Genomic DNA, 14,288 nt, shown 5'->3' on the forward strand with positions numbered 1-14,288 from the left:
GTACTGAACACAAACACACACAGTGAACACACTCCGAGAGCAGTGGGCAGCCATTTTTGCTGCGGCGCCCAGTGAGTGATTGGGGGTTAGGTGCCTTGCTCAAGGGCACCTTAGTTGTGGGTAATAAGAGTGGAAGAGTGCGCTGTTAATTCATTTCCTGCCGGAACGGAGACTCGAACACGCAACTTTTGGGTTACAAATCTAAATCTCTAACCATTAGGCATGACTTACCACCACCTACTGGCAGTTTTAGTTCCAAATTTCATTTTTCACTCATATTCATGCCACCACTGAGCTGCACTAAATAGTTTGTGTAAATATACCAACATGCCACATCAGATAAAGAAAAAAAAAAAAAAGTTGTGGCCACATTTTGGGGGTTGGGGATGGAGGAGTTTCAGTGAAAGTTGCGTTATTACGCTATTAGATAATCTGCTAATCTGTCTTTAACAGTGAGTCAGTAGCAAAAGGGAGTGAAAGAAGGTTGTAAAAAAGAATGTTATTTTATGTCTCAACTCAAGGAATAATTATCCTTGAACTGAGACGTAAAATAACGTCCTTGTCTGAGAGTGGACATAAGTGTGAAAGCTCACTACAGAGCTACTGAAGGCCAAACTTAAATCAAAGAAAACGCTGAATCGACAGTCTTGCTGCAACAGAAAACACAGCTGAGCCTCAACTAAAGAGAACTAACGTTTACTCATGCTGAGAGATAAGCAGCTGTATTTGTGTGAGGAAAATCACATATAGTGTAATAACAGCATATGAGAACGGTTCCTAGTCTGTTTTTATTTGAGCTCCATGAGATTTTACTTTATGAAAGTAGCATAGATTCATATTTTTGGCTTTAATACTTGTATTATGTGGTAACTTTTATAAAAACAATAAGGTACTCGAGGCTAGTGCTGTATGGTGAATAAGTCACGGCTGAAGGGGTTGCAGGGGTTAACAATGCCTCTCTTACTTTATTTCTTACACACACGCATACATATACACAGACACAGACACACACACACACACAGCCATTCAAAAGTTTGGGATCAGTAAGATTTTTTTAATGTTTTTGAAAGAAGTTCCTTCAGCTCACCAAAGCTGCATTTATTTGATCAAAAACAGTAATACTGTGAAATATTATTACAATTTAAAATAATTGTTTCTGTTTGAATGTTTTAAAATGCAATTTATTTCTGTGTTGGCAAAGCTGAATGTTCAACATAATTACTCCAGTATTTAGTGTTTATACCTAAACTCACTACTTCAGATGTACGTGCCCTCCAGAAGCTTACGTTCTGCAAGTGAACAGTGCCTTGTGGTGTCATCCCAAAGAAGCACAAAATCACTTTCACTGACCTTTTTACCTTGACTATTCCATGCTGGTGGAATGACCTGACTCATCCCAAGCTGTCTTCTGCTGTGTTTTCAGGAAACAGCTGAAGACGCATATTTTTCGTCAACATTTGACCCATTAATGGGTTAGTTCACCCAAAAAAAAAAAAAGAAGAAGAAGAAGAAGAAGAAGAAGAAGAAGAAAACTCTGTCATTAAATTACTTGCCCTCGTGTCGTTCCAAACCCATAAGACTTCATCTTAGGAACACAAAGATATTTTTGATGAAACCTGAAAGCTTTCTGTCCCTTCATAGACAGCTAAGCAACTGACACTTTGATGCTTCAAAATGTTCATAAAAAGATCATAAAACTAAATCCATATGAATGGTTTTGTCCTAATTTTCTGAAGAGACTTAATCACTTTATATGATGAACTGAAGACTTTTTTGTTTGTTTAAAGATTTTCTCTGCTTTTTAATGTGTATTATATGGTTGTACGTTGTTGGATTGTGGAAGATATACCAATTTGATAAGGGTGTATTCCGTGTATTGTTTGACTTATTTAGATAATTAACCCTTTTAATTACTTTTTGAAATGAGTCATTGTGAGTGGAACATGCCAGCTGTTTAAAGGTGACTCTTAAAGGCTTATGTAAAAATACATAAGACTTATGTAAATATAGATCGCCTTGACTCTTAACCCATTTATTGTTTATTGACTCTTATTAGTACACTATTCGAGGGTAAATCTCCCCTGAAAGTCTGACCTTCCCAGCAACCATCAAAACATTGTGAGTGGTTTGTTCAGATCTGTCGATCTCTTTCCAGTTCAACCAATAGTAAAAGTTTAGGGTGTAGCTGTAGCAGGCAGAGCCAGAGGGTGTCTATTGTTTAGCAGGTGTGGGACCACGACTGTTACATGGGAAAAGACATTCAGCTTTGGTTGCAGGAGTACATGCCAAAATTTGCTGCATTTAGACCTCTGAAGATTAAAGGCTCATGAACGTGTCAAAGCGGAGTGGCACTGCAATGCCTTGTGCCACAATGGATTCTACCATACAGCATCATCATTTTTTATATACATACAATAAAAAGTTCCCTTCACCACAAGTGTCCCTCTTCATTGTCAGTGTGTATCATGGCCAGATGTTTGACTTACAACCCAGTCTGGTTTCACTGTTTATGTAGGTTTTCTTCTGCACAACATGGAAGGCATCATATTTAAGGCGTGTTGTGGCAGAATCTCAGTCTCAAATGGACAGAGTAAAATAATGATGAGGTGGGTCTAATTCAAACTACTATATTAAAATTCCAACCAATTGGCACTAACAGTAGCTGCTGTTGATTCATTTTGTTTAAAAGGTGCCCAAGAATGCTTTTTCACAAGATGTAATATAAGACTAAGGTGTCTCCTGAATGTGTCTATGAAGTTTCAGCTCAAAATACCCCATAGATTTTTTTTTTAATTAATTTTTTTAACTGCCTATTTTGGGGCATCATTAACTATACACTGATTTTGGCAGCGCCGCCCCTTTAATTCGCCTGCTCCCTACCACACGAGCTCTCGACTATATTACAGCGCATTTACAAAGTTCACATAGCTAATATAACCTTCAAATGGATCTTTACAAGATGTTCGTCATGCATGCTGTATGCATGCTTCGAATTATGTGAGTAAAGTATTTATTTTGATGTTTACGTTTGATTCTGTAGGAGATTGAGGCTATGCTCTGTGGCTAACGGCTAATGCTACACAGTTGTGTTTATGCATTATACAGACTGCACATTTAAAAATGAAAATAGTGACGGCTCTTGTCTCCATGAATACAGTAATAAACGATGGTAACTTTAACCACATTTAACAGTACATTAGCAACATGCTAATGAAACATTTAGAAAGACAATTTACAAATATCACTAAAAATATCATGCTATCATGGATCATGTCAGTTATTGTTGCTCCATCTGCCATTTTTCGCTGTTGTTCTTGCTGGCTTATCTTGTCTGTGCACAGATCCAGACGTTAATTTTGCCTTTCCTTGTCTAATGCCTTGAACATGGGCTGGCATATATGCAAATATTGGGGTCATACATATTAATGATCCCGACTGTTACGTAACAGTCAGTGTTATGTTGAGATCCGCGTGTTTTCCAGAAGTCTTTTAAACGAAAGAGATTTATATAAGAAGGAGGAAGCAATGGGGTTTGAAAATCAATGTATGCCTTTTCCATGTACTATACCAATATAAATTAAATTTTTGATTCTAGGGCACCTTTAAACACTTTTAAAAACCTTATTCGTCAATGACCCATTTAAAAATACCATAAAAATACCATAAATTCCCCTAAAACTGCACAAATGTATAGTAAAAACATTAATAAAGTGAGTGATATTGAAAAAAAAAATTTTGTGTTACAAAAATCCCATTGTGGAGCAGAGGTGTAAAGAGTACCTGAAAACCATACTTGAGTAAAAGTACTGATAGCTTAGATCAAAAATGACTCCACTACAAGTTACAAGTAACCAATTCCAATACAACTTGAGTAAAAGTCTTGAAGTATCTGAATTTAACAGTACTTAAGTATTTTACTCATGCTGACTGGAGGCTCAGAGATGCACTAGTCCTCAGAGTCATGACAGTGAAAATAAGAAACAATTGATTTGTAAGATGAGAAATAAAGTATATTTTCTAAAATCAAAATAAAACTGAACACCTCAATATTGCAGTAAATCAAGGGCGACAACCTTTTAAATGTCAGTTGAACACAGGTGCACATAAAGGCCATAAGTAAACCAATACCCTTCAAAACGGTCTTGTCAATATAGTGGATAAATAAAACAATGTTAAGTCAAATTAAATAGTCAAAGTCTAGTGTATGTGCTGGTTTAAGCCTCATCACCAGCTGCAGTCAATTTCCTCATCTAATAAATAAAACATCTGCGATCAGCAACTACCCGCTAATGCACTCACATTCACGTAAAGTATCCTTATTGACAAGTTTTGGCTGAGTAAAGGCAAAATGCACAAGATATAGTACCTTCAATGCCTTTAGATGGTGATATCACTTCTTTATATCAGAAACAAACTGCTGCAGAAAACGTTAGCTGCCATGAAAAATGTAATTTGTAATTGCATTACTCATCACAAATGTAGAGGAGTAAAAAGTACATTTACTTACTCAAAAATGTAAAGTAGAGAGTAAAAGTTTGTAATATCTTTGGTACTCGGTACAACTACAAAGTAGCCAAAAAGATACTTAAGTACAGTAACTAATTACATTTACTCAAGTACTTTACACCTCTGTTGTGGAGACCCCATACATCCTGAGTGTACACCCCAAACAAACAGGGTTAACAAAGTGTTAAAATTATGTAATGCTTTGAAATAAGCTGGCACCAGAAGTCAGAAAGAAGTCAATTTCAGTTAAAGTAAATGAGCCAACTGCTTTAAATAAATGCAAATGAAAACAAACTCATTGTAGAATCAACCGGTTAATCCAGTTAATTAAATATTCATATCTTAAATAAACTACAGCCACAACACGGATCTCTTCAATCACAAACTAAAAAGAGTAGCACAGACTCCAACAAACAGTTAAACTTCTACCGCTTGTTTACAAACTCTTTTAATCTGTAGCGTTTATCATTTTAAACTAAATACCATCAATTTTAAAATTCAACATTTCTTAATTCTGATTTGGAAAATAGTGCGTCAGTAGTGCGTTTTGTGTGTCAGGAAATGATAAAGAAAACAATAAATAGTTTTTGCTCACTTATCAGCTTATGAAGAATTATCAGCTTATGCTGTAAATGATACACTCCTGTTAAGCGTGCAAGATTAATAAAAGAGTTTAAGACCAGATCAATCCTCCCTCATGAGTTTAAGCAAATAAGCAAAAGCAGCAGTTATGTTGCTTTAAATATCCTTAAGCAGGTTATAAAGCTAACTTGTACCCATTACTTTCTTCTCTTTTCGATTAAATGTCTATGAAAAACAACTCAAGACAACAGGCTGATTCATAACTGCACATCAATGTGAATTACATCTACAAAATTAATACAAATGCATTCATCATGCTATCATCTTCATCCACCTGAACGTCCTGCAATGATTGAGGATGGAGTGATCAGTTTCAAATGGACAAATCTTTCCCCATTTATGAAAAGGCTTTTCCATAATATTCTCACTTCTGCAATGTTGCATTTTCATTGAACGCTTGGCAGTTACAGCTTTAACGTCACATACTCATTACCTTACAGATTAATAAAAGGATGACAGTACAGTCAAGAATGCTGTTAACCCTGAGAGCAGATGAAAGTTAATTATTTAGCAAACAGGTACTTTACAGATGGACAATTTCAGTCTTATGAATTACACCGTTCTAAGGTTATGGATGAGAGTCCACACTTTATAGAAACTGAATTTAAAAGCACAACTCATAAACAAAAAAAAACAAAAAACATTTTTTTTATATGGTAAGTTTGACATTTGCATGGAATTGCCTAGATTTCATATTAGTGCCCCAACTTGCATCTCTAGATTTATTTACACTTTGATCTTCATTTAACAAAGCATAAATCCATAAAGTTTCCTTAATGGTTCTTGGTTATGTTAAAACGTTTCAAATGCTTTAAACCAGTGTGACTCAGCATACACCACAAATTATACTTGACTCATCCTTTTGTTTCAAACAAAATGGTTCAAACATGAGGCTTGTTGCTTCTTAAACCATAAAACCACAACAACTACTATGAAAAACACTGGAATACAAAATTACCGAAATATGAAAAATGCTAATGTAGGAAATCCAGTAAGCCAGTACACAACCCTATAATCATGCCTGGTGTTTTGTAATAACTATGTGGCTTATTTAACATTCATTGTATTTTATTCATTATATTTATATTTTATAGTCATGTCCTGGGGGTTGCACTTGTGTTTTAGGGTCATTTGGCAGACAGCCCAAAATTTTCTACAAGACACAGTGAAAATCCCTCTCATTGCAAAACAAGTCTTTTACCCTACTTTAGAGGTTTCATGCTTTGAAACAACAGAACAAAGAACTGAAAGTGAATGCGGCCACAGTTTGGAGAGGATTCATCCTCACAGGGGGTAACATACACCCAATCCACTCAAATGTCAGTTACTTTGGGGGATGGGGAAGGAAAACCTACAACTTGTTCCTACATGTCTTTTTTCTGGATTCAGCCAATTGGATGACGTGTGTCATTTCCTTACGCTAAAATATTGTAATTCAGGTTGACATTTAAAATCATTCAAAAGGTCTTATTGCCACTAATCAAATTATTTTTATTACCATACTAAAACATTAACTTTACAAAAATCATAAGGATGGTTCTGTTCCTTAAACAGTACTACATGCACATTAATGTTTCTCAAGCTGCCTCAAATAGGTATGTAAAATACTCCATTTTATGCTTTCACATCAAAGGTAAGTGGTTAAAATATTTGTAGGAGACACATTTATTTTTTGATAGATTATATAAATCTTATTGTTAACAGAGCAGGTGCAATAAACAGCAGACCAGAGACTCTCTACCCAATGCACACTACCCGTAAGTGTACACTTTACATAGATTCCTTCCTCCATCCATGCATTCAGATTTCACACAGAGGGCTACAGCCAGAGTTAAACTCATTAATTCAATTAGAATGCATTCAGCTTTCGGTTTCTTGCATTCCAACGTAAAGACGAGTTGCAACAAGTAATTTTGCACATTAAGAATTAAAGTCACTGAAACTGTGGTAAACCTACCTCTAGAATCTTGTCCAGGTCTGCCTTTGTAAGACATGGGAATTGTTTCAATATATTCGCCTTTTCGTCTGTATAGTTTTTCACTGCGATTTCCCAGTTCGGTTCTTCGATGACTTGGAATATTGCTGCCCCAATGGACAAGTAGAAAATAATAGCCGAAGTCAGGAGGGGACCCTTGTCCACCATAATGAACTCAAATGGAGTGACTCTTTATAAAATTACATAAACATTTAATTCATTTTAGCGCGAGCTCAAACTCGTCCTTGCAGATTCCCTGAGGAAGAACAAATGTGAGTTTTGGAGTGCAGTCGGCGGGAGAGTTGCGGTCCACGTGCGCCACTCACACGGCTAACGTGAAACTGATGAAACTCTGAACTCATCCTGTAGTTCAACACACCATGCGAGAAGGAAGTTAGCCAAGGTCCACCCACTAGTCCTCCCCTTTTTTCAGTCTCTTTCATCACAACATTTCTATTCCACATTTTCGTATTAATTCATTTCTAGAATACAATTTTTATTAAATAAATAATGAAAGAATGAATGATCAATATTAAGGATTTAAAAATTAATGAATTGCACTATACTTTTATTAAATAAACAAACGCATGCCTTCTCCATTGATAGTTTTTCCATTCATATCTTGCTCCAAAATAAAGATAAAAAATGCATTTTTGGGCAAGTTTGTAAGTTTGTCATGATCAAACGTTGTAAGTTTTTGTGGACTAGGCTATCTTTTCCACATGGTTCTCCATAATCAAAACTATCTCTTTGGCTCACCCCTATAATGTTCTCATCCTTTTATGAAATCTGTTTGATGTAGGGAAGAGTGAAATATGTCACCATTTTCACTTTTGTACTGTTTTGGTGCATTCAAGTCATGTCGAAAAGATCGAGCTGAACGCACATGTTCGGAAGTTCGGATTTTCTTTATGCCCCGATCGGTACGAGTTGGGGGCGTGTCAGTGAGAAACATGGCGGAATAGCCTACCACAATCCGCTTGGTAAGTCGTGACGTAAGGAACGCCGTTTCCGGGTCCAAGCCTCGACTTAGAATGCTATTGACGGCCGTTTATGAGCGCTATTTATTCATATTAAACATCAATCATTTAAAAAAGTTAAACATTTTAAATACTTACAGTCTACACAACAGTCTCCGTGCTCACAGTGTCACAGATATTAATATTTTAATGATTTATAAAAGATGAATCATTGTCTGGCCATCTGGAATTTTGGTAACGAGTCGAGTCGAGGCTTGGACCCGGAAACGGCGTTCCTTACGTCACGACTTAACAAGCGGATAGAGTGCCTCAGGGATGACACATTTTTGTAGGCAAAACCCGGAAGCGAGTTAGTATTTTAGGACTTCCGGTTCCAACGCCGTAAAGTCTATGGGTTTTTTTAATGGGTTTTTGCTAAATCGCCTGAAATAAGGTCTGTGGTTAACAAAGCCTCTAAATACTTTAACGTTTTGATCTATGACATAAAACACACCAGTTATAACCCACTTGTGATTTTTTTAAACTTTTACTGTGTCTTAAAATCACAATAACAAATTGCTAAAAGGGACTACTTCCTTTGGTGGGGACTTTAGACGTCATCATTAAAAACGGGACATTTGGACAGCATTTCTCATGAAAAAGTGGATAAGTATTAATAACAGTGCAGATCATAATCAGCGAGCATAAATAAAGTTGTTTTCTAAATAAAGTTTGAGGAAGCTTGGTGGTGACGACATTGATCCGCGACCATGATGTGCTGTAGTCCGTTTATAGCCTACTATTAGCCTTTTATATCTGACGACTTTATTTAGGCTTCAAAATCTATAAATGTTGTGTTAACTTGTAAAGATTATCTTGATAGACAAAAATGTAAGTGTCATAACCCTTTGTTAAACACAGAGCTTATTTTCTGCGATTTTCCAAAAGTCTATGGGAAAAATGCATAGGCTTTCAATCGAGGGAACCCGTGCGCCGCTAACTTCCGGGTTGGCCTACAAAAACACGTCATCCCTGGGGTACTCTATATTAGGTATTTAGCAGTGACATTGTCCGGCTTTTCTATTTACAACAAAGTAAGCTAATTGCCTGCTCCAAATTTGGTAGCATTATAATATGACAACATAATACATAACAATAAAGTTTACAGCAGCTTGATAAATTAATTAAAAACATTAAAAAATATGCAAAACACGCATTCTTTGTTATTCGTTTTCTATAAGTAAAAGTGCTGTATTTTTGTGTAATTAATTAAGATTTAATAATTAACTCCGACGAAAGTGAAGGGGTGGGGTTAAGATTAGGCAGTCAGGTAGCAACTTCAATAGGGGGGTAATAATTTGGCAGGGGGTCAAAATTCGGCACAACACCGGGCCTCCAGTGGTACACCAGTGGCAAGCTGTCTTTCCAGTGTTTCTACTGAGCGTTTACAGAACACCTTTATTTTATAAATTGTATATTCATTATAATTTAATTTACAGTTAAAAACAATCTGAAAGCAATGAATAAAAAAATAGTTAGACTGACCTACCATTGGGCGGGCAAGGCAGACATTTGGGTGGGCTCCCACCCTTCTGTCCATGCCTAGAGCTGACCTTTTGACTCTTTTACAATTTCAAATTACTGTAGTTTTACGTTAACAGCTTGTCATCTGTTTTTAATCTATATTTATGGACACACTAATGGCAGAAGATTTGTCATTAGAAACAACAATATAACTCACTCTATATAATGAAGTGACCTGAGAATAAAATAAATTAGTATTTTAGATTTTATTTTGTTGCTGTTTTGTCTAAAGAGGTTTGCATATTGTTTTTCACAATGCCAAAAATCTTCTGTATGCTGATTTCCTTTCAAAACCATTTTGATCAGACTGACATTTTAAAACCGGTTCTGTGAGCATTAAAAATTTTGGATCTTGGGAGTATTATGGTTAGTTTTATATATACTATGAATTATTTGTATTGTATTATATTGCCTTGTATTTCTTTAAGACAGCAGATGGTTTGTACTATTATTTCTCTTAGATCTCTTTTAGTTACCTTTTTAGTCATGCACATACAAGTTATGTTGTTTCATTTTTCAAAATTCAACAAAACCTGTTTCAGATTGTTTACAAAAGGTGTGTGGGTGAGTCACCGTTCTTAAAAAAAAAAAAATACTTTTCTTGCATGGAGTTAGACTTCTCAGGAACCAGTTGACTAGAGTCCTATTCGGACAGGACTACTTGTCTAAACAAGTTGGGAGTGTGTTTTTTCTAGAAGTGGGCATTACAGAAGGTCATCTGCTGTGTTTGCGTGCATTACGTAGGCTATAACATATATATGTTTTTTATTTTAATAAATTACTTATTGATAGAACTTTAATTTATTATTAAAACCCTATTTAAATATGTTTATAGAAGTGTCTGTTCATAATAAACTCACAAGTGAGCGGAAACATTTAGACATGTAGGCTATCTTACTTGACAGGTTTTTTGTGATTTGGCTCCATTTATTAATTTTATTGAAATTAAATGAAACCATGCAAATGATTGGTATGCAAACGTTAGCTCTGGTAGCTCAGGTTATACAGGATCGGCAGTCACAGATGTTCACATTCGTACGGGATTAGATTTCTCTGAAGACCGTTGAGTTTGCCAAAAAACAGTAGGTAATTTGACCTGAAATCTTTACTGAGCTGGTGTGAGAAAAACACAGACATGGCAGATTCAGACAGGATTAAAATCACAATGTAACGCGTGGCTGCTGGCAAACAAAAGAAGAATATCAAAGGTATTCCAGCACAAAGTTTAATGACAATAATCCAGGAGACAGGTAGAGCAACACACACACTTGACATATATGAGACTTAACACTGAACACAAGCAGGAACTGATAGAGTTGATTAACTAAAGATGCACAGCTGCGATAATGAGTGTCCATGGTGACTGATGAGTGGCGGGAACGTATGTACATATGTGACAAAGGAACATATGTGACAAGTGAAACCAAAACAAACTGAACATGACTGAAAGTGTGACACAAAGTATGCCTGTAAAATAAAAATTTCTGTAACATCCTCCATGAAAACTAGGCCCTTTTTTTTTCAGGTCTCAAAATCTGAAGAATTCATAACTGTACAAATTATTGAGACACTTTTCACATTTCAGAGGTACTTCCATAATACTGTAGACATAGTTTTACATAAAAAATTATACATTAAAAAATGTATTTTTTTTTTTTTTCATAAAAAGTTGAATGTAACTGATAATGGCTAACTTGACAGTACTCTTATCCATTTATTACAAGGCTATACAAAATCTATAAATAAATGGACATGAAATGTTGATTTTAGGCTAACATTAATACTGACATAAAGGCACAATATGTAAGATTTTTGGATTAAAATATCAAAAAACCACTAGAACAGGATTATATATTTTGTTGACTTGTGTATTTACATTATTCCAGATGTTTCCAAGAATGTTTAAATCCAGAGAAATAAGCCATTTTAACCAGGACAAGGACCGTGTCGATGTGTCGCCTATAATGACATCAAACCTGCATTATCACTGATTTCCAGTTTTATTTTGTAGAAACCATGGAAACACCAAAGACCACCAAACACCATGGAAACATTCAATATATTATATGTTTTATTAGACAAGGGAACAACTGTTTGGATACATTTATAGACAGCAAACTAATTATTGTTATATAGCTCAACATGTTTAGGGCTAGATTTACTAATAGCTTGGGGCAGCGAACACCCTCTTTTGCCGTTAAAAAACTACTAAAGACTAAATTAGTGCTGAAAAGGCGTGGACTGAGTTGTTTTTGCAGCTGACCTTGCATATGCATTTGCAGGAGTTTCCCTTTCAGATACAAAATTTATGGGACCAAAAAAGAATGTCTTAACCCATTTTGTGACATGGCTGCAATTGTTGCTGCTAGGAGACACCGCAGAGAACAGAGCATGCGTGGTAGAAGAGATAATATAAAATATTTTCCACTTGTATTAATCTCTTTGGAATGCCAGATGAAGATGTTACCCGTATATTACATATAACACCCAACGCTAATTTGCGCTGCTCTTGGTGCTCTTGGTTCTTAAATTTGCGTGTCAGCCAGCAGTAGATCGCACGCAAAACTTTCCACTCCGTTTTGCCCCGTTTAGTAAATCTGGCCCTTAATCTTATTGTTTGAATATTTTTTTCTTGATTTTCCATGAGTACCATGCTTTACCATGCCTCAGAGAAAAACACTATTTTGTCAAATAGCTTACATTGCATAATCAGATGTAGCTTTATTTTTAGTAAGAGTAATACAGCATTTTCTCCATCATACAATATATTTTAAAATTAATTGCATTCCATTTAGCAACACAATCCATCCAGCATTTATAGAGGGTTTCTGTGCAACATCATCACAGAGATGTGCGCGCAACTAGGGAGAAGAAAGCAAATATAAGCTTGTTTGAGATGAGCAAATTCTGCGCAGAATCAATCACCGGTGATCACCGCGAGATGCATGCCGGTTAGAAATGTGTCCGAGGGTGGTCCGCCTTGCTCTGATGTCATGCTGACGTGTGTCAAAAACCTCTCGCGAGGGCGAGGCGGACGTGTCGGATTCTGCAGTCGAGCGCAGTTGCTCTCCACCGACTGCGCTGACCAAAAGCACGATGGGAAACGACTTGATGACGACACAGCTTAAAGCTTATTGGTTTAAACAACCGTGATGTATTGATCTCTTTTAAAAATGTTTGATTTTGAAACACTAATACCATGATTTTATGTGTATAAATTATGTGTGAATATTCCAAAAGTCTCTGACAGTGCGATCTCTCTATGGGTTATGTGATTGTTATCATATTTATAAAAATATATAAAAACATGTCTGTAATTAAAATAAAAATGATTGATACACACATCTTTCGAATGGAAATAAATATCAAGTACTTTGGGTGTAATTGTTCATTATGTTTATTTTAATTTAAAAGCAACAGAAAGTAAATTACATCCAGTTTATCAGCAACACAGCGCACGAGTGTGAATCCCGCGATATACGCCTTTGATCTCGCAGGTGTCTGATGCACTACGAGAACGGAGAATTGACCTTTAGCCGGAAGTTTGATTGACAAGCGATCTATCCAATCAGAACGCCGCATCCGCCATTTTGTCCGATAAAGCAGCCAGTAGTTAAAAGATTAACCTCGGTGGAGTTAAACTTGAAAAATGGTATGTATTGACGTCTTTCCGCATTTGAAACAACATTCATTCTCATGTTTATGGACTAATAGGAAGAGATGATCGGTTTTTACCTACGAGCGGTTGAGCTGAGGATCTACAGCAATCTGTCACGAGACTCACGACCATGGTCACGACACATTAAAGAGCAACAAAACGGTTTTTATTGTTTGAATTTCTTTAATAACTACACGGTTTGAAAGCTGGGACTTTGAAAGTAACCTGCTCTGTCTCGTCTGCCGATGTGTGGTCAGTATCCTCTTTGTTCCGCGATGTATTTTTCACTGCGTGTGGAGTGACAGCGCCACGGCTTGTCTGACAAAGCAACAGTAACTAAGGGGGGCGGGGCTCGGCGAAAGGCTAATTGTCGAGGCCAGGGGCATCTCAAACAAGCCTTATGTCTCACCGTTACTGAGAGTTAATTTCTTAAAGTCCCCCTGTAGTCAATTATTTTATCCATTAAATCGCATCTTTGATCACACAAATGACATCTGAAAAAAATGAAAGAGAAAAAAATTTCTTCATGCCTTAAAATAGCTTGAATGTATCTCTACAACCTTGCCTCATTTTATACACGGATCAATTAATATGCAAATTAGCCCGCCTCCACTTGCTCATGCCAGCTCAGAGAGTCTAGTGTTGCTAGTGACTAGCAATTTGTTGTTTGTGTTGTGGATATTTAAGAAAAAGGTTTGCTTCGCTTCGTATATTCTGTTTAATTTCTGAAGCTTAAATTGTGTTTTAAATTATGAATTGGTAAAAAACCTTTGCAAAACGGTCTGAATCCACTTGCATTTCTTTGGACTGCTCTCTCACTGAATCACCTGAAGCGATTTCTCAGTAAAACAGACAGTATAGAGAGAACAAGCAGCCGTTTTCCTCTGTGAACATGCGCTAAATGAATATTTGACTTTTTTTTTTTTTTTTGGAATTCAGATTTTTTTTTAAAAATCAGATGAAA

The 14,288-nt window shown here is 36.1% G+C and overlaps 1 protein-coding gene across 1 annotated transcript in view; it reads right to left on the reverse strand.

Annotated features, from left to right (window-relative positions):
- Nucleotides 1-7,445, reverse strand: part of kcnk5a (potassium channel, subfamily K, member 5a) — a 29,478-nt gene extending 22,033 nt beyond the window's left edge. The window contains exon 1 of the mRNA XM_067367729.1: nt 7,106-7,445. Within this exon, the coding sequence (XP_067223830.1) occupies nt 7,106-7,291 (186 nt within the window). The 5' untranslated portion in view covers nt 7,292-7,445. The remainder of the gene's footprint in view (nt 1-7,105) is intronic.
- Nucleotides 7,446-14,288: the final 6,843 nt, after the last annotated feature.

Source organism: Chanodichthys erythropterus, chromosome 18 (assembly GCF_024489055.1).
Source record: "Chanodichthys erythropterus isolate Z2021 chromosome 18, ASM2448905v1, whole genome shotgun sequence".
Lineage (NCBI taxonomy): Eukaryota > Metazoa > Chordata > Actinopteri > Cypriniformes > Xenocyprididae > Chanodichthys > Chanodichthys erythropterus.